The following is a 22271-nucleotide window of genomic DNA, read 5'->3' on the forward strand; positions in this document are numbered from 1 at the left end:
TTGATACAGCAAACAGAGGATTTGTCGGAGTGTAATAATAATAATCTATATTTTAAGTCTATGGACCTGAAGAAAAAAAATAGGATCAATGTTGAAGGAATGAGGGAGTTTTATAATAAGTTGAGTGAATTTTGATCCAATACTGATCTGATTTTACACATTATGTCAATATCTTTAGCTAATTTTGACTTCAGGATATTCAAAGCTTCCAACTGAGCTTTTCTTAAAAAATTATTCTGGAAAATTTATTTACATGCACCAAATGATACATTCTATCATGACATATTCTAGATATATGAAAAATATATAAAATATCAGTCAGAAATAAGACGAAATAAAAGTACATTGTACAGGATTTATTTTCTCAAAGAAATTCTGAACTCTCATCGGTGGACGAGTCGTCCTACGATCAGAGCGACTCAGGGGTTTTCCTCCAGTGACTCCTTTGATACCAGAACACCTAAACCATTCAACGACGTCACACAGGCTGTAACAAACACTTTATAACATGCTGACGTGAAGCTACAAGCATCAATTAGTGTCCACCATTGTTTTTATATGCATCAATATGGAGGAAGTTATCATTACATATTGCCTTTATGGACACAACTACATCGAAGCACATACTGTTTTAGATTGAACATATTATCTTTATATAGATGGCAATCTTGTTCTTACCAACATTTCACTTGTTCCAGAGTGTTTAAAACCAGTTCTGTAAAGTTGTTTTTAAAGATACATTATGGTTGATAACGCACTGAAGTGTTATTACAAAATAAGTGACGGCTCATTGAAAAGCATTAGATCACGGTCTCAGAGAGGAGTAGGAGTACGTCTGTTATACTTTTAAATATTACGATCTTTACTTTTTAATCTAACTTTGAATGCTTTGCCAGCTGATATATGACGACTGATTATATTATACACCCTTTCCCACGTTACAACCAATTAATCAAACATTTAGAAGAGTATATAAGCTGTGACAAATGGTTTATGGCGCGCGCACACACACACACACACACACACGCACGCACGCACGCACGCACGCACGCACGCACGCACGCACGCACGCACGCACGCACGCACGCACGCACGCACGCACGCACGCACGCACACACACACACACACACACACACACACACACACACACACACACACACACACACACACACACACACACACACACACACACACACACACACACACACACACACACACACACACACACACACACACACACACACACACACACACACACAGGTGCAGAAAGCAGATAAAAATGTTTTTAGGGCAGCAGCTGGTGGCGGCTCATTCTTAATACAACCAAACAGGGAAAGATAACAGTAAAACTGGTCTTTAGAGGGCCGTTATAGTTGTAGCAGCATTATAAAGTGTGATTTTTCTGAATGCAGACGGGTGTTTATTGACGTAAAAATCGCGGAGGCTGGTTCATGAACAGTAACCATCATTGAGAAAAATTGGGATTTTTAATATATTTATCAGTTGTGTTTAATGTTCCTTGATGCACAGCAGATGTGAGTAACCCCAATGCCATGCAGCTGCATTCTTGTGCATCTTGCTACGACACAGGCGTCCGGTAAGCAAGCAAGCCCGGGCTGGATGTTACTCAGTCCTCAGTAATTACCACAGGGGGGGGAAAAAAAAACCCTTGTTGCACAATGGGTGCAGTATTAGCCAACTACTGTCTGTCAGACTCAATAAACTTGAACTCGGCTCACAAAGAGATGCACACGCTCGACGGCCTCGACTGGCACACTTTGTTAATTAAAGAGGTGCGAACAAGGCCTGTCGGCTGCGTCTGTACGAGCGAGAGCGTTCAGAAGAGCTGAAGATACTCTGGAGTATAATCCATGTTGATATAAAATGTTTATTTACACTTTAATCTACCAGAGGAGAAGTCGAGCAGGAAATCTGGTTCAAAGTTGGCACTGATCACAGTGTTACGGAACTTCTACTGGATTATTAACCTGATGCCAACTTTCTCTCCATGAAGACACTGAATGATTCTTCAGTGCTGATGTCAATCAGCATTAAAAACTTTTAACAGTGGGTCATTATTGGCGACTTTATTCATCTGATCTGCATTTGTACAACTCAATTAATCAATAATAAATAAGGGATATGATCTAAGCGTCACGGTTTAATGTTGAAATATCCATAAGAGCATTGTATTAATGAATGAGTCAGTCTTTTAGCCACCTAGAATTTGATTGACAGCATTAATTAGGAAAAAGTAAAGACTTTTAATCACCTTTCAATAAGCTATAAGCCCTAAAAGTCCATTAATCAGAAGTCATAACTGTCTACACTTTAATAGTGGATTAATGAAGACATTTTACTTTGAAATCAGCAGTTATGAACGTTAATAAAGTGATGCAAGTCAATGCTACAAATATCAATAAAAACTCAGAACTGTCTTTACTGCAGGTATGAAACTAATAATGTAATATAAAAAAGTTTTCAGATTAAAAACCCAAGTGCAGACATCATGAGCAGCATTTTAATGGTCTAATCTAAAGTAATGAACTTAAATAAGGCATCAATGAAAAGTTTAACCTTTTACTTATGAGCAGTATTCGCTCCATCACTAAGAGTTTAATAAGTAAAAAATGTGGACAAAGGATGAAATGAAGCTTCACAACCTGGCAACGCAAATATTGTGTTTATTAATGGATTATAACCGAGTTACATCATGTGGCTGCTTCACACAGGGCGAGTCACGGGGAGATTACTGGGTGGAGGGTTACTTCTGATTATCTAATTACATGAAGAGGAATCACACATCAGCTCTGACACACAACCATAAAAGTTACTCAGATAAAAAAAACAAACTGTGAAAGTTTAGTTGAAATCAGTTGGTACGTAGGCGTGAAAAATGTTTTTTTTTTTAAAGAAGCTTAAACTGGAGGAGGAAGACGGAGGCGGGCGGGATGAGGTAGACAAAGCGTCGGGCCGAGCTCATTGATCAGCGTTCCTCCCTCGCTCTCTTTGTTCACCACAGCTTCTGCTTCTCAACCAGATGCAGTTTTGTGCTGCTCGGCTTCCCGATGACTCAAACCAGGAGCCGAGTCCCGAACGCAGCCACGGCACCGGTCCAGCTCTCCGCTGTCAAACCGGCGGAATCGCCAACGTCCACACGACTGATAAGTCCCTCCGCCTTCCAGAGAGCAGCAGCAGCAGCAGCAGCAGCAGCCTCCAGAGAAGTTACTCTATGTTTGCTTGGTCGTTTCCCTCAGGGCGTCTTCATGTTTCATCAAGTAGAACCAAAGACACTTTAGGATCCTTTTTCCAGAGCTGGTTATAGTTTAATAGCTGTGAGACTGATTTTGTCAGACGAAAGCAAGTTTTATTTCACTCCCACATAGAAACCAAGAAAAAAGCTTTTTATGGCTCATAAATACTGAATTCTGACAATTAAATTGTGGAAATTCAAGCACATTGAAGAGCTGGGAGGCTTTCACAGACTGCAGGCTGCGTCTTTTCTTTGTTAGGAACAAAAGCATGTCTGTGTTTTGTCTTTTTTTTCCATTTATCGTTCCATAAAATCACTGAGGCTCAGATCTGAATCCTCACTGCTCACGTCTGCAGCGCAGCGGCTGCCTCACTGTACACACACCACAGCGCCATAACATGAACACAGCAGAGCGTCCACAACTTCTCAATGAATCAAAGCCAAGAAGCCTGTGAGCTACACACAATCCTCCACCAATGTGCTGCAGCCCATTTTATGTGGTTCACTTGGGCTGTGAGAACAGGAAATGGTCAAAATGATCCATGCATCCAACTGATCTTCACTACATTTCCATTACATCACATTATGATGTGAGGAAGATGATCCTCACAGCAAAAGCAGAGTTATTGTGCTCGTCCTCTCCAAGTTCCTTTAGAAGATCAATATGAAAACAGTTGCGGATGATTGATTAAAAGAACATTTCGAGTTTTTAGGTCATTAATAGTGATTTGATTTGGAGCTAAAACGAACAAACCACTTCTGAATAATCTGTTTATTGGTTATACTCTGGAGTCCATGTCAAATCACCGTTTTTGTTAATTGTGACCATCTACATGTAAAACAATTCATTAACTCACATAATCATGCATGAAACTCATGAGCAGGAACTTTACAGCAGGAAACAGAGATTGCGTGACTTGATTCAAGGTATGTTCCCCCGAACAACAACAAACGAGTTTTGAATCATCTATATCCAGAATAAAGCACAGCCTCTTCAGACACTGGCTGCAGCTCTGCAACTCAGAGAATTATTGGATCACATAAAGACATAAATCAGGATGCACACGTGCTCCATCAGCTGATGTTTACGTCCACACAAGGCAAAGCTGCAGGTTCGCCGCCAACAGACCGGATGTGTTTCCACTGTCCTCTGAGCAAAGTGTGATAATTAACGTAGGAAAGAAGGAAACAACAGAGACGCTGTTTGTACGACTTCCAACACAGACTTCAATGTGGAGCAGATTAAGAGGGCTGATGGGGGTCTGTCACACTGCTGACCCCCGAGTGAAAGGTCACACACACACACACACACACACACACACACACACACACACACACACACACACACACACACACACACACACACACACACACACACACACACACACACACACACACACACACACACACACACACACACAGGATGGGGGAGGCAGGCAGGAGCCCTCTGCAGGACACAGTCACCACAACACCAAGGATATTAACAATATAAAGAACATCCACGTGCAATAAAGACAGAAAAACGCACAGGACTTGCAAAGTCATCACCCAATTCATCCTTTGCCTGATTTTATCTTAAATTTTTTTAAATTGCAGCGGCTGCATCCCAGCAGGAGCTGCATGCAGGAGGAGGAGGAGGAAGAGGAGGAGGAGCAGGAGGAGGAAGAGGAGGAGGAGGAGGAGGCTGTTTACCAGGCCTCACATTGTGACATTGTGCAAAATAAAAATTAAAAAAGAACGTGGAAAGCAGAGGAAGAGGAAGAGCAGGACGCACCTTCACATCCTTTATTTACTGGAGCTCCACACACACACACACACACACACACACACACACACACACACACACACACACACACACACACACACACACACACACACACACACACACACGGGTCGTACCTGAGGAATTCTTGCAGGCAGGTGTCACAGAAGCGGTGTCCACAGGTGGACACTTGGACCGGCTCCCGCATCGCCTTGCTGCACAGCGGACACTGGAAGCGTCTCTTCGGCTTCTCCAGGAACTTGTAATCAAACCCGGGCATGGCTGCAGCCTCGCCTGGCCTCGCCTCGCCGCTCTCCGGCCTCCAGCTGCGGGTCTACCGGGCGGAAGGTGCTGCGGTCCTCTCCGGGTCCTCCCCCCCTTCTGCCGGGGGGCCGAGTCTCCGAGCCGAGCTGCCGTTCAGGCCGATGAACGGATCATATCACGTCGAGGAGGAGGAGGAGGAGGAGGAGGAGGAGGAAGAGGAGGCTCTTCCTCCTGCAGCCGAGGCCGACAAAAGAGTCGCACAGTCCGGGGAGACGCGGCGGAGACGCTCCGTCCGTCCGTCCTTCCTCCTCCGCGGGGTTTGTTTTGCTGGCGGATCCTCCCGGTGGAGCGGAGACTGACTGACACACTGACTGACTGAGCACAATGTAAAACCCTCCGTCTGTTTAGGTGCACCGAGCCCCGCCTCCTCCTCCTCCTCCTCCTCCTCCTCCTCCTCCTCCTCTTCCTGAATCCCTCCGTTCACACCATTTTATCCCTCTGATCTCCCTTTATGGATCTTTAATTGGGCTTTTGTCCTCCTGCTCTGGCCTCTAGTGACACACATTGTTGCTGCACATCCACATCTGAATTATCACCTTTTATGATGAAAAGTCTTTTATATCTTCGACTTGTAAAAAAAAAAAAAAAAAAAAAAAAAAATCCCACTTATTAGAAAACATCTAGTTCCAGATAGTAGAGTCACTGATGGAAAGGGTGTGAATGAAAAGCTCACAGACGAAATAAAGAGAAGCGGACGTGATAGAGGAGACTCCGGATGCCCTCTGGTGGACGAGCAGCTCTCAAAACCTACATGAGTCTTTGTGCCTGATGGTGACATTCTGAATGTGTACATTGAGATGAAATCCACCCCGACAGACAAATACATTCTGCTGCACTTTGCAATCATCATTTTAAAGTGAAGCAGTGAAGCGCGTGCACATCTGGATGCTTCCTCACCTGCTGCTGTTGCCACCGGATTACATCACCATTACATCATCAACAAGGGGCAACAATGGCAGCTGAGCCCCAGAGAGGGTGTCTGCCAGGGGCAATATTTACACCAAAACACAACTCCTCGGTGAGGAAGGAAGCCACACAGGTCCAGATAACACACCAACAAACACGTGCAGCAGCAGCGATAAAGATTCCACCTCGTAGTCAGACAATATCACAAAGAAAAGCAGCGCATTATATAGGAATTATTTTTTAAAAAAGGCTGTGGAGGCGGCATAAAGCAAAGATAATCAGGCTGTCATTTATTACTTTGAGAGGAGGAAGTTTCACTTCGTATCTCCCACAGAGCAAAATCCAACAAGTCATCCAACATAAGCATATTTAGTAAAACATTTTCTCTAATTTCACTGTGACCATCTAACCTCAGGCTTCTCACACAACTGTACTTTGGATGCTTTTACACACTGTCTTTACTCATTAAATTCACTATAATACAGAATCCAAACACTAATAAACACGTAATAAATGTGGTCCGTGGATTGATTATCAGCAGGGATGCAGATTACTAACCTGTAATAGACGTTAGACAAAGTTCAATAAAGCGTCAGCGTCAATCCAGATTAAAATCTTCTTCAGTGGGACATTTAACCCTTTTATTCATGGATGTTTTCATAAGCAAGTGTAGAATAATGTGCATGTAATCATCATGGAGAATAGACAAAAAGAAACATGTGACTCCAGCGTGTCTCGATGCTCATAAACAAAGATTGCATCAGTGTGGATGAAGGATTCATCCATTCATCCATCTTCTATCCTGCTTCATCCTGTTCAGGGTCACTGGATCTCATCCAGAGCAACGGCAGGGTGAACCCAGGCCGCTGCCGCTGCAAATGAAGGATTATCATCCTCCTATAAGGTGCTTTACACTTAATGTGTGTCTCCGTCTTCTAACTAAGTCTAATTCACTGAGTGCATCGACACTGAGGCTGCAACTTTTACTTTCTACCACGCAGCTCCAATCTGTCCTAAACCCCCCCGCTCTTTGTCATGATTTACTTAAGAACTTTGGAAGCAGGTCGTGCAGCAAAGCAACGGATTTCAAATTGACATTATTATTAAGAACATAGAGTCATGAGGGGAAACTTGCTCAACGTAATTGTGACGTACAACAGCTCAGCCATAAATCCTGACTTTGGAAACGGTTCAGTTTGGATTGATTGTAGTTTGATGATGTGTTCATTTTTGAGCTTATATCACGAGGAGTCTGACGTTTTGGCGTTAAGGGTCTTGCAGATTGATGCACAACATAATGGCGACACGTCAGTATTGGGATTTGAACCAATGAACTTTGGTCACAAGGTGCCTTCATAAGCCATATACGAATTGAACATATCTGATTTTCTATCTAAAGAAAAAGCATAAGTTTGTACGAGTGTACACCGTAAAGTAGATCATAAATGTATTTCACCATACAAAGTACAAGTTTTATCATTCCTATAAACATATTTTAATAGAATAACCAAAAACAGAGCAATTAAAAAAAGTATTCATAATATGCGAGCCTGAAAAAAGTCTAAAGTTGCTCGGAGACTATGAGAACGTGCAAGAGGGGAACAGCTGAAAGGTTGGAAGGTATTTTCTTGTTCAGGTAGTTTCAATCTTTGGTTTCTTACAATCAACTCAAACACTCCGTGTCACAACTTTACTGATTCTAAGTATTTGAGTTACGACGGTTTCCGATGAGTTTAATGTCGAATGTTTTCTGAGGATTGACAGTTTCACATTTCTTTCAAAGATTCCTTGTGTGAATTGAAAACAGCGCAGCTGCTGACACATGCTCTCCTCCTGAGTGTGTCATGTGCTGCCATGGCTTCACAGAGTGAAGTGTTGACGCTTTGTTTCAGCGACGGCGTGAACCCGGAGGAGATTTCAGACTCAAACAGGCCGTCGTTATCTGGTTTGAAAGCTGCTGTGTTGGAGGACTAATCCGATAAAGCACAAAGTGACCACTGACGATGTGACGGGGATTAATGTGTTCACTTCGTTCCACTGATGAGTGGCTTCATTGCTCCTGTTGTCTCGCTCGCTCGTTGCTCAACGGCGTTCAAACCTGTTTGACTTTCACTGACCTGTCACTGTTTATGTTGGAGCGTGGGCGAGGACAATAGCTCACCACATGAGGGCTGCCTAATGACTTCCTGTAATCCAGCTTCAGTATCAGTGTTGCCACAGTCATTCCTTCAGTCGACCTGTTGTGAGACACACCTGCTGCCACTGGCAGGTCGCAACCTTTCCGCCGCGGAGCCTTCCAGAGAAACAAAGATTCGCCCCTGAAAGAGTAAAGAGATAAGACCAGACCGGCAGGAAGACGGAGAGAAACTCCAAGGCTGCAGCTGCAGTATGAAAGGAAATCTTTGAGCTGAGGCGCAGATGGGTATCTTGAGAGGAAACTGTACTCCTCCTCCTCCTCCTCCTCTTCCTCGGGCCTCCGCTGGGCCTCACCAAGTCGGCCCAGTGGGTTCAGGACCAAATCATCTGAGGACGGACTCCTCCAGCAGAGCTGAGGCGAGAAGAAACCATGTTAGTGATCAAAGCGTGAATTAAATGATTAGCAGGAACCATGTGAGGAGGACGTCTGCAGACTTTAAAGGTCCCATATTATACAGTTTTTTAACAAGTTCACGTTCAGTCATTTGTCCAACAATGTTTGTATTCCAAGTGTATTTCCCCAAAATCCAGCCTTGTCCCTGAATTTCATGCAGTCTAAAAGTCCCTCCAGTGAGTTCTACTGAGAACAGGTTGTTTGTGTTAGTCCATGCCCACTCCAGGTCCGTCCAGGGAGAAGAACTTCACGGTGTTTCAGATTAAGTGGTTTCCCTGTTAACTGGTGACCCTTTATCGTCCCATTTGAATATTGGATCATAGGAGCTGCATTCAGAATCTGCTGTGTCTGTGTGAGCTGGACTGGCTCCGCCCACACATGCCCATCTTGGGAAGAGGAGGAAGTACTTCCTCTCGTGGTGCCATGTGCCAGAGCAGAGCTGCCTAATTGTGGGAGGAGTCAAAGGGAGGGCCTACCTTGATTGGGATTGGCTAAACCCCCGATGACACTATATAGGGTTTGATTCCTGATTGGCTGGTTGAAGCAACACACTTTTTAAAAGCTGAAACAAGCCAGGGAGAGAGAGGACAGACTGTCTTCACTTCTGGGGCGTCAGTCCAGGTATGGGGACGAGTAGTACTGCTGGAAAACCTTTAGGAAGTGAATTCCTCATAATATGAGCCCTGTAACAGATACTGTTACTAGCAGCAATGAGGGATGCTAAAGGAGGTTGGTCACCATTTAACAGGGAAACCAGTTAATCCAAAACACCGGTGCAAAGCGCTAATGTTTACGGTGGAGTTATTGCAATGATTTGTATAAATGCTGTTTTTCAACCAAACTAGTTTGACCCAGAAGGAGAAGCTCCTGAAGATGATGAGTTAAAAATATCATGTATCTGAATATGTTACTTAAATTGGTTGTATGTGTTGTTGCAGTTACTACCAAGTAGGGTGGAGACAGACAGTGACAATCGTTTTGTAACTGTGGGAAACTGTGGAGTACCCAGAGAAAACCAGAAAATACACATCTGCACCAGCTTGGAAAACAAAACCTGTACCACTCAAGCTTTGAGTTCCTTATAATTTAAAGGAGTGGACTCGACAATAACAGGTTTATGTTGATTTATTATCTTAATAAATTTAACATCAGTATGTTTTCTCCTATTGAGAATAATATTTGATAACATTGAGTCAGATTTAGTCTCATTTTGAAGAAATAACACATTATATTGTGGAGAAAGGAATGTATAACATTTTATGGAACTTCATGGGGAATTTATTTTCTCATTTACAGACATTCCGATTTAAAACATTACATGTGTATTATTTTGGTGAAATGTTTAACAGCCTATAATCAATGACTTAGAAGAGGTTGAGTACTCTTAAAATGTATCAATATCAAATATATATTGATATGACAATACAATAGTATATTCTATTTTATTATATATTGAATAGTTTTTACTGAAAGTATTACCTCTCTTATTTGGAGCAATACGTTTTTCACTAAAAGTATAAAAACTGGAAGTTGACGTCATTGCAGTCGCCACTGAAAAGCCTCGTAATCCGGTGCTGATCAGGGAAACTGTTCCCACGTGTGCGTCCACAAATCACAACTGCAGCTTGTGGACAGAAACTTTGTTCCATAATGACGACAAGAAAAATCCTTTCAATTTAAAAAGAGGACATAAGACACCGAAAGAATCTAGACTATCTTCCCCTTAATGGAAACAAATAATTCCTGTAAACAGACATTGTTGGTTTGTTGTGTCTAAAGAATCTTTGTTTACAGAAAAGATCAAAGTTAAGATTTTGTTGAAAACTGTTTTTGTGTGTTTCCCTTTATGATCCACTCTCAATTCTACAAGATCTGGTTTTTATCGTTCCATTAATTCGTCTGGTATTTATGTATTTTTATATTTAGACTTTATAGGTGTTGAATTTGTAGGTTTCCTCTGTTGAACACACTACATTCCTGCATCATTAACCAGCACAAGTTCATTGAAGACTATAAGTTATATCTCTTCATTTCATGCATCTATAACGTTGACTGTCCAACAATTGTAATATGACTGTTAAAGTGACAGTTTCATTAAGTCGAATAATAACCTGCGTCATGTGACTTCTTGTATCCAGTACAATACAGTGGGTATCTTTAAAAGTCAACCGAATTAGGCTTTTTGGTTTCATTTTATAGTCCTGATTTGTGAATTTATTCTCTGAGGTGAGTACAAACTGTCGCCAGCAGCTCGATGTGTCTGCGTGTTTCTAAAAAGCTTCGTCACAATAACCTCAACCTTTCCCCGCGGTTGGTCGCCATGCATGCGTCGGATGGTTGGGGTCAGTCGAGGCAGTCAACCAGCAGCCCTGCAGCCTGGAGTGAGTGAGGATTACTGACATCTCTGTTACTTATTAAATTGTGATGCAGTATAATCTTCTCTAATTCTGCAGCTATTTTCAATTTGAAGTCTAATCCCACGTTCGCTGGTTTTTCACTTTTCACCACAGTCTGGGGGATTTTGCACCGTCGCCGTGTCGCTTTCTGCCTTCAGTCACGACGTGTCCAAATCATTCAAGTGAGGCTCAAAGCAAAAGCTGAAACATTGTGATCGGGTGGGGCTGGATGTCAACAAACTACCTCTACATCCCACCGGTGCCACTTTCAAATTTGAGAACCTTCGTCTGTATTGATGATGATGATGATGATGATGATGTGAGAAGGAGCATATCTTAGGTTCAGCAGGTCTTTCTCGTGGGGATTAGTTGGATTTTCACACGTGCCTACATCTCGCAGTATTTGTTAGTAGAGGGTAATACGCAAAATATTACGTTTCACTGCCAGCAGAGTGTTGCCATGACAACAAGCCACCGACGTCACTGTGAAGGGGTGACTCTCATCTAGCTGAACCGGCCTCGGTATCCCAGAATCCTCCTCTTTCCTTCCCAGGCGGCCCCGGGCTCCTTTCCCCCACGTGTACACCTCCCCTTCTGCAGAAGAAGAAGAAGAAGAAGAAGGAGAAGAAGAGGGAGAAGAAGAGGAAGAAGAGGAAGAAGAAGAAGAAGAAGAAGAAGAAGAAGAAGAAGAAGAAGAAGAAGAAGAAGAAGAAGAAGAAGAAGAAGAAGAAGAAAAAGAAGAAGAGGAAGGAGAAAAAGGAGAAAAAGGAGAAAAAGGAGAAGGAGCTGGTCACCAAATTCAGAGCGAGACCCCCAGGACGCATTAATCCACACAAATCTTTAACTGACAGCTCAGGACCTCCTGCTGCGGCAGCAGAAAGACTCAATCTGTAGGAAGTCAGAGGCGACAAAGCTTCTCTTCAACAGAGAAAAGCTGCAGGCACAGCTGGCTTCTCTCCAGGGAGCCAATCGGTGGCACAATATGACATTTCACCATTTTACCCTCGGCTGTAAGAACAGAGCCCTCACATGCACAGACAGCAGAAACACACACACACACACACACACACACACACACACACACACACACACACACACACACACACACACACACACACACACACACACACACACACAACTGTTGTGTGTCTGTTAACATCTGTTTGAAGAACTGTACTATCTCAAAGTCTTCCTATAGTTTACGTCACTGTGAACGTTCACTTCAGGAAAACGAACCTGCAGAGACTTCACACTTGTTCAAGAATCCATGACACTCGACAATTAATCAGCTTTGCTGGAGAGCTGCAGTCACATGAAAGCCACAGACTCATTGAAAAGCTCCAAATATTCCCAAATCCTCTTGTTCTTTTGATGCGGTGAAACCACAAGAGTCCTCAGAAGACTAATGAATTTAAAAGCAATGTACAAGGACATTTCTGAAGACGTTTTCTGATCGTGTACAGTACGTGGGATTTGTTTATATGTCATCCAGGTTTTATTAAAATATATCACGGAAACAACAAAAAAGTCTATGAAGCAAACAAGCCCTGCTCACCTACATTTAGGTGTTTTTAAGTTCTAAAATTTACTTTGTTAAATGTTAAAAAGTTATATTATATCTATTTCTTTTTATGTATATTTTAAAACTACTATTTTGCACTTTCTTAGCTTATTCGATTCACATCTATGGATGGATGGATTCACATCTATGATTTATATATATATATAAAGGGGAATATGAACTTTCTTCTTTATAAATACATAAATCTAATCTATCATATTTTGTTCATAACTGTTTAATAAACTACCCAAAATAACAAGGTTTGAACATCTTGTCCACACCTTTAAAAAAAATCCTTGAAGATTATTTCAATTTGGCAGTTTCATGTTCACCTGCTCATAACTCTAATCTCTGATGCTCTTATTGCGTCCAATATGAGGAGGAGGCCTCTGTAGCCAGGATGAGCTCACACTAGGATATTTACTTCTTTCTCTGCTTGCTTTGACTCACCACATCCAACAGCCAAGGTGAAGGCGTCCCCGCATGCAGCCACGGTGATGCCCTGCAGGCCCGGCACCAGGTAGGGCACCCTGCTGCTCCGGCGGGAGCTGCAGCCGATCTGACCGTGCTGGTTGCTGCCGAAGGTAAAACACTGACCTCGGTCTGAATCACAACCACAGGAAGACATTTCATTATTACACACAATGTTTTTTAAATGACAAATAATCAGACTTTTCATCACTACAAGCCAGAGCAACATTACAAGTGTTACCATTAGTTTCACAGAGGAATTCTATTTATTTTTAATCCAAATGTGGACCTATATGCCAAAGAAGGTTCTTTGTTTCTATGTTTAACTCTGTGCTGTAAGGAGCCAGTAGAGTACAGTAGATGAGTTGGCGTTACACCAAAACAGGCACTTTCTTCTTTCTTTTACGTTGTTAAGAAAGGAGTTGGTCTATTGTGATACCTGTCACAGCCACAGAGTGTGCAGTTCCGATGTCAATGTGAACAATCTTCTCATTGTTGAGAGGCGCTGACTGGACCGGAGTGTAGGAATGAACTTCCTCCACTTGACTCACAGAATTTGGTTCCTCTCCACCTGTAATTTGATCCAAACCAAGTTTGTTGAACCTAAAAACAAAAACAGTAATAAAATAAATTACTCATTTAAATCTCATGAAATCCGACTATAAACGTATGTCATTGATAAGTTTGTCACGTCATACGTATTAAATAAGTCTGAACATCTACATTGTCTCTGTGAGCAACAGAATAACAGTCAGCGAGCTGTGAATGGGTTTTTGTCATTTTACGAGAATGCCGAGTGTTAAAACAGCCCACTTTGTGTCACGACCCAGCGCCTGAGCAGGTAAACGCGAGACTGCAGGACGGGGGTCTCCAACCTCGGTCCTCCAGGGTCCTTGTCCTGCAGGGTTTAGCTCCTCCTAGTTCCAACACACCTGATTGCAATGAGGGGCTCGTTATTGGGCGTTTCACAACCTTGGTGATGACATCATCATTAGATTCAGGTATGCTGAAACAGGGAGGAACTACAACATGCAGGACAGGGGTCCTCCAGGACCGAGGTTGGAGACCTCTGATTTAAAGTATACTCAAGTGAAAACGACAGAAAGTAATGTCTTCTCATCAAACGTAATGTTTTGAGTTGAAAGACAGCAGCGTTACCTGTTGCTGCCACAGGCCAGGATGCTGAGCTGGGTGCTGATGATCATGGAGCAGTCCACTCCACACTCCACCTTCTGGGCCTCCAACTCCACCGGTAGAAACACCTGCTGGGGGCAGTTGTGGGTGTCTTGGGTTCCGAGCCCGAGGCGACCTTCCACAGAATAGAATAGAATAGAATAGAATAGAATAGAATAGAATAGAATAGAATAGAATAGAAGCGTATTCCTTTGGGCTTATTCTATTCTCTTCCGACAGAAAACCAGCGAACAAGCTGAGTGCTGAGATACTCCAGCCCCGGTGAGTTATTTACTTTACCATTGTCTCCTCGACCCCAAGCGAAGACTTCTCGCTCGTTGGTGACGGCGAGAACGTGAGACGCTCCGCAGGACACCTGAACCAGCTCGTAGCCGAGGAGAGCCTCCACTATCTTTGGCTGAGGACGAAGATCAGGCAGAAGAAAAGTGAAAATGTCGTTTTAAAACAATATGAACAGATTAGCACAGTGTTTAACTTTATAAAATATGAAAGCCTAAAAAACCTATATGAAACCTATAGTGCCCGTGTTTTTTCCTGTCTTGTATTGGTTTTTATGTTGTTTTTAACTTTGCCAGGTGACCTTGAGTGTTGTGAAAGTCAACTATAAATTAAATGTATTATTAAAGACAGTCTTGTTCAGTTCATACCACCTTGACTCAATCGTCAATTGAATGAAAAACTGATTTATGCCACAATTCTGTCATTTATTACTGTTTTCTGGCACAAAATAATCCACCTTTGTGCACAGGTACCTGGGTTACATCATTGAAGTTTCCATGGCCAAGACAGCCATTGCTCCCGCTTCCAAACGTCATGATAATGCCCCTGTCTGCAAATTGAAAATAAAAGGAAGGGATTAGCGATGCTATTAGTTGATGAGTGTAGGTGTATTCTCATGTAGACCAACAGAATGCTTTTAATCCTGGTCTAAAACGCTAATCTACGTCATTACAGTGAAAAGTGATGAAAGAGTAGCTCTGGAGCTGAAAGGGAGGGTCTTTAATCCCACGTTATCTGCTGGACGGCCTGACGACAGCCCCGGGCTTTAGGAAATACAGCCCTGTAAACTGCCAGGCAAGCATGCAAAGGTTTATTTGCTACGAGCAGCTTCACACTATGAGGAGGAAAAGCTGGCTGCATCCACACTTTCATATGTGTGGACAAGAGCCGCCTCAGTGCTTTGCAGACATTTGCTGCAGCATCTAGAGCAGAAAGAGGAGCATAAACATCGATTTCCTTTAGTAAAGCTCCCAGTGAAACTGACAGAGGACCACTGTGATCTCTCTGAAGGCTAACGGCTCACCAACCTGTCATGCAGGTGGTGAAGAGATCGCCACAGGACACGGACTTGATGGTGACTCCGGACTGTCCCTCGAGGAAACGAGAAATAAACTGAGGCTGCATCTGCTCCACAGCTCCGGGCAGGCTGGCCTCTGCAGAGCCCACCGAGGGAGCCTGTGATGAGAAATGGTTTTAATTCTGAAGCAGAGTGTCTCTTTACCGTAGCAGCTTTTAAGTTCCTGAAAAAAAACAACACACTATCACATCACAGGAGAAATCCACCTTCTGACGCAGCATTAGACACTGGGAACTTCAGTCTGACACAAGTGTTGTGTTTTATTAAATATCCATGAAAAACATTCAGAGTTTCTGGAGACGCTCTCAGGGTTCAAATGGCAGCTTGTTTTGTCTTATTTTGCTTCATTGGCCAATCCTCCCTCTCTTCTCCTATCTATTCATTCATTTCTATAACAGTTTTTTATATTTATATTATTTTTCTAATTTCTATTATCTATGTATATACATATTTCTCATGTTCATAATTTTTTTTCTTCTATTCGATTTTATCCATCCATCCAACCATCCATTTTCTTCCACTTAACCGTTCCGGCTTACGGGGGTGACAGTCTGAGCACTATTCGATTTTATTATTATTTTTTTTTTTTTTTGGGGGGGGGGGGGTCACTTGCTTCCCTTAAAGTGCAAGTGGAATTTGGGGATTGGTGAAAAGAAGAGTCTCTCACGTTCCTGCAATAATGTTGATGATGCTTAATGACCTTAATGTCTTTTTTAAATCTGTTACCTTTCATTTGCTATAATAAGAAAATTAACAACAGCAAAAAAAGATATAGAATATCATCTAGTAGAGGTGGCAAGTAAAAAATTATTTGTATTTCTTTACTGTACTCTAAGTATTTCAACTTTTTTATGAATGAATGAATGGATGAATGGATGAATGGATGAATGAATGAATGAATGAATGAATGAATGAATGAATGGATGAATGGATGAATGGATGGATGAATGAATGAATGAATGAATGAATGAATGAATGGATGAATGAATGAATGGATGAATGAATGGATGGATGAATGAATGAATGGATGAATGAATGAATGAATGAATGAGTGGATGGATGAATGAATGGATGGATGAATGGATGAATGGATGAATGAATGAATGAATGAATGAATGAATGAATGCATGAATGACAGGACTTCCTGTTTCTGACTCTAAACTAAAATAAAAAAATCACAGAAATACAAAATAGACAAAAACATTCTACTTTTCATCAGCCACTACCGTTTCTCTCAGTTTTAAACTATATTTTCCTTTTATTGTTTCTCTTTGATGCTACATTTCCACTAAATGATATAATCATGAGAGGATGAAATAAAGACCTTCTACATGATATAGAAATAAAGGAAAGTGCCATTTATCAATCATATCTGGATGGTTACTGGTGAAAACATGCATTTCGATGCTCCAGAGAATAAAAGATGTTCTTGCAGACCTCCCAGGAGATGAGGCGGCCGGACTTTGTGACTCCCATCCTCTGAGTGCGGCCCAGTGACACCTGAAGCACTTCGGTGTTGAGCATCGGCAGGCGGAGCGGCGTCGAGATGCCGCTTCCCCAGGTGTAGACCGAGGACAGCGGGAGGGAATGCAACTTCCCCGATCCTAAACCCACCGATCCGTCTGTTTCACAAATCACAGCTGTTTAATATGTGTCCGGCTTTAAACGCTACGTCGCAGCTGAATCTGCAGTGGACAGACGTAGATTACAGTGATCACCTCTGGACCTGTTGGTAGGAACCCTCCCTCCCGGTCGACCTTGAGAGCCCGCTTGCACAGCTGATAGCGTCTTCTCAATCCTGGAGGGAAGATGAATACAGCTCATCTTAATCACAGATGTCAGCACAAATCTCTGTCTGATCATGACTTCATGTTTCAGTCTGAACCTTCGCATTTTAACACTGCCTATATCAGTGTAGAGGTTCAGCAGAGGCCTGATGCATATGGGGAGAGCCATGATCTCGTTGAGTTGAGGCCGTTTGGATGGATCCAGATTGAGCATGTTGAGGATGAGTTGTCTGAGCTCAGGGCTGTACCGGTCTGAGATCGGAGCAAAGGCGCCGCTCATGATCTTCAGAACGAGGGCAGGAAGATTCTGAAAGCAGAATTCAATAACAAGGACAGATCGCATGACAACAATCCACAATCCTCAACCAGTACGAAGGAGGTTTCACAGCTATTAACCAGTTTACACCTGGTAACAGAGAGAAAATATAATATTCTGATATGTGGAGGAAATGCTTTTTGTACTGCAGCTTCGAAGGCTCTCTTCAGGCTGGCCAGTTCGTACAGCACACAGCCCAGAGCCCAGATGTCACTCTTCTGGTTATACGGCTTCCCTTCACACAGCTCTGGGGAGATGTAGCAGGGAGTCCCAACCACCTGTGGAGGAAAACAATCCAGCATTTTAATGAAAACAAGCGCACGCCACGTTAACGACATGAACAGTTTTAATGTCTCACTGTGTAAGCTTTGCTCTTGCTGACGAGAATCTTGGAGATGCCAAAGTCTCCGATCTTGACGATCATCTGGTGCTTGTCCAGAAGAATGTTCTGCGTCTTCAGGTCTCGGTGCAGGATGAGCTTGTTGTGCACGTGATACAAGGCCAGCAGGATCTGTACGAAGAAGTGCAGGATGGTGTCCTCGTCCAGCAGCGAGTTACAGCGTTTCTGAATGTAGTCAGCCAACGTCCCACCTGCAGGGAGAAGACATGAACGAACCGACGCTTCTCTTTACTATCGGATCTAATAGAAGCGGCACAATATACCAAAGTCATGAAAATACATTGCATTCACCTTTGTATAAACAATAAAACAGTCTTTTCTTTAAAATCTTCTGATCGGATTGTCTGTGTGTGTTTCACCCTTTAATGTTCAGCGTGTCAAGATTCACCTTCTTCCTATTTGTGTTCAACACAGAACCAGATGAGATCATGCAAATGTCTTCAGGTCGGACTTTAAAAAACTGCTCCTGTGTTGTTTCGGCTCCCAATCAGCTGTTTTCAGTAAACTCCAAGACAATCTTCACCACACTGACAAATGTGTTCTTTTTAACATTAGAAGCCGTTTTCTAAAACACACAATGAAGAACTACAAGCGATGCTCACGGCTACAGGAGAACTTCATTAATTACAACAATGTGAGGGTTTTCATGAGATGAAATAAATTCAACGTGTGACTTTGTGACTTACAAAGTGTTATTTAGAAGCCTAACAGTGAATGAGTAGTATTTCATTTGGAAGCACACAAAGCCAAACGCGTCCTGCAGATTTAAGGACTTTGTTGGTATCTGGTATCAGATGTTCTCATACGTTCTCCGTAGCTCTGACATGAGAACAAGAAAAGGTATGGAGCCCTAAAGCACTCGGCCATGGGAAAGGTTTCGCTGTGTAGAACAATGAACAAAAGGGAAGAAAGCTGATCTGAGGGTGATCTTACCTGGAGCGTATTCCATTGCTATCATGAGGGCCTTGTCTTCCAGGAAATTCTCATAATACTCTATGATGTTTGGGTGGTTGAGCAGCTTTAGCACCTGACATTCGTTCTGAGCCGCCAGACGTTCGTCTCGTGACATCTGCTCCACTGGGATCTCCTTCAGGATGACAAAGGCCCCGTCGCTGCGTCTGCGGCACAGGTGAACGATCCTGAAGAAAAATGAACCATGTGTTTATTCTACGCAGAGAGCAGAGGAATGATTTCCCTCAGTTTACATTCAGTGGCGTCGACCTCTGTCACTGACTTTGTCACTGAGACTCGTGTATTTGGCTCGTATGTCTTCAGTATAACGACAGTGGTTACATTCTATTAAAGAAAATACTATATAGCCTACTGAGGAATTTATAAAAATATGCCTTCACTCATTTCATGTAAGAAAACAACAATCTGTGTTTATCTGTTGAAGCTCGACTCAGGCCCAGTAAAGTCAGGAATCAACAGAATAACTAATGTCTTAAAGCAAATTCTAATTCATTGTGTTTATTAATATTGAATATATTGATTTACTGAAAAAAAACGAACAGAATTTTTCAAATAAAAATAAAGTACAAACTTAGAATATCTCACACATAAACACAAATGGATAATTGAACTATAATTAATGTTTTCATAAAATGTCCTGCATACTTATTATAATTTACTACATCTGATTATAAATGTTATCTCTCCCACGGTTTCTGCCCCGATTCCACAATATTTGGCTGCAGAACATTCAATAACAACATGACTGACTCCCTAATACCTGCTTCGTCGATATTAAACCATTTTGCATCTGTTTGCTGCTTCTGACATTTCTACAGAGGAATGGATGTATATATGTATGTATACACCCACACTGTACATGGATGTATGTTGATGTAAGTATATGTGTATGTTGTATATATGTTTCTGTATGTGATGCCTAAATGTAGAGCAACTTCTCCTCATGTATGAACTTTATGTACCTTTATGTTTACACTTGTAAATGCTTGACTTTTAAGTGTGGGGTTTTTTATGAATTAATTTTTCATGCCAAAATTCACCTGAGCAAATACATTCACTTAATCACACTTTATTTTAACAGAAAGGTTTTTTGAGTCTAATTCTGAGTCGGACTCCTAAACTTCGGTATCTTACATGACGTTATGCTGGTGGATAAAACCCGCATCCACAAAAAGAAAAGGTGTATTGAAATTCGAAGTTAAATGCATGTTTTTGGAAGTTCTTAACTTTTTATAGGAGCAGTCTTTTTCATTGCAGTTGATTATATGTGAGAAATAAATAGTTTCGTTCCCAGATGTTCTTAAACGTTGTTTTAATGAGGTTTTAATCATCTACGAACTTAAAGCGTTTGTTTCAAAGTCTTTCTAAAAACCCGAAACACCACACACACTGTAAAGTCTGTAATTTAACTTTATTTGGGAGTTTGTCAAACTGTTTTCTAGTTCACGTCACTCTGTCCCGTCACTCTGCTCACGTTCTGCTCTGGAACGCAGAAATGTAGATTAACAAAGTTTAACTTGTCGTAATTGTCTTATCGCAGCACCGCGGATGTCCGCAGACCAGTAAGTGACAGGAGCAGCTTTGTAAGAGTTAGAAAACAAGAGCGTTTTACCCGAAAGCTCCTCTCCCGACCACTTTGATTTTCTCGTACTTCTCCATCTTCGTGGCAGAGAAACGCTTCCGCTGTTGCCTAGCAACGTGCTGCAGCAGTACGGCAGCCCGGGAGGCACAAAAGAGGCGAACCGCGGTTCAGAAAATCATCAATGCGGTGATAAAACAAAATATAAAATAAAGAGCCATCCTGCTCTCCACCCTGCTCTCTCAGGCTATTGACGACTATGTCACAAAATGGTGATCTTCAAAGCTTGCATTGTTTTCTGTATAACTTAAATGTACGCCATTTTCCAATAAATGATAATAACTATTTGCATACCACTTTTTTCAAATGGACCGTCTTTACGTGACGCCTCCACTTACATATGTGACCTCAGTTCCTTGGATTTCACGTCAGGCGTTCTGTATAATTGTGGATATTTTGCAGGTTATATGGACTGTATATAGACATAGAGGCATCTGTGTTGTGAACTGGCAGTTTGTGGCTTCTTGTTGTGTAGAATGCATTCACAAGCAGCTCCTGGGTTCAAGCATCATGAGTTCAGTGATGACCGAGACACCAGGAGAAAACAACTGCTTTGTAATTTCAGCATATAATTCTTTTTTTGTCCCTTTTGTAGATTTTGATTCAAGTCTGTCTTTTATCACCAATGGACAAACTCCAGACTTCAGAAAAAACAACTTTATTTATCCCTGAGTGGCAATTAGGTGGGCAAAAGTGGCACAATAAAAAAGAGTAAGAAAAAGATTTTACATTATGTACAGATTATATAGAGTGGCGTACCTGCTGGCACTCTCACCTCACAGTGAGAAGGTCATGGGTTCAAATAGCCGCCGGGGCCTTTCTGTGTGGAGTTTGCATGTTCTCTTCATGCATGCGTAGGTTTACTCCGGGTACTCCAGTTTCCTCCCATGGTCCAAAGACGTGCATATGATGTCAACTGGTGACCCTGGACCTTTCCCTTGGCTCTGCCTTTGCTCAGCTTGTGACTGGGCCCATGCATGGCATTCATTTTGCACCTATAAAGTTTGTAATGCATACAGGAAAGTATAAAGCAAATTAGATTATAAATATATAGAAACTATAAGTATTGTTTCTACTACTTCAGTCATCTAATTTAAGGAGGTTCCTCTTGATTTTAGCTCCCATACCAAAGCAAAAATAGCCTTGATTCAACATATTTGTGTAAAAAAACAAAACACTGCTTGGGTTCAGCGCATTCTCTGTGTTTTTCTCTTTTTCTTTCTACGTGCAAAACCAGAGTCTGAGAAATATCTGGCCGTGCCCATTGTCCCAGGAAGCAAAAGAACTCATGTGAAATGCAGACGTTGAGTGAGCCTGTGAGACAGCTGTGATTAGAGCAGAGT

At 42.1% G+C, this 22271-nt stretch overlaps 2 protein-coding genes across 2 annotated transcripts in view; both read right to left on the reverse strand.

Annotated features, from left to right (window-relative positions):
- The window catches only part of traf4a (tnf receptor-associated factor 4a), a 43346-nt gene extending 37665 nt beyond the window's left edge, over positions 1–5681 (reverse strand). The window contains exon 1 of the mRNA XM_080459077.1: positions 5153–5681. Coding sequence (XP_080315203.1) covers positions 5153–5295 — 143 coding nt within the window. The 5' untranslated portion in view covers positions 5296–5681. The remainder of the gene's footprint in view (positions 1–5152) is intronic.
- Positions 5682–6510: 829 nt separating this feature from the next.
- Positions 6511–20994, reverse strand: nek8 (NIMA-related kinase 8). The gene is made up of 15 exons (XM_080459076.1): positions 20902–20994; positions 19251–19456; positions 18276–18508; positions 18064–18195; positions 17700–17908; positions 17533–17612; positions 17252–17436; positions 15765–15912; positions 15210–15286; positions 14737–14854; positions 14422–14572; positions 13703–13866; positions 13243–13395; positions 11667–11825; positions 6511–8793 (listed from the first exon to the last, which is right to left on the reverse strand). Exons 1-15 carry the CDS (start codon positions 20946–20948, stop codon positions 8765–8767), a joined length of 2091 nt encoding a protein of 696 aa, XP_080315202.1. The 5' UTR covers positions 20949–20994; the 3' UTR covers positions 6511–8764.
- Positions 20995–22271: the final 1277 nt, after the last annotated feature.

This window comes from Lipophrys pholis (assembly GCF_963383615.2).
Source record: "Lipophrys pholis genome assembly, chromosome: 3".
NCBI classification, from domain to species: domain Eukaryota; kingdom Metazoa; phylum Chordata; class Actinopteri; order Blenniiformes; family Blenniidae; genus Lipophrys; species Lipophrys pholis.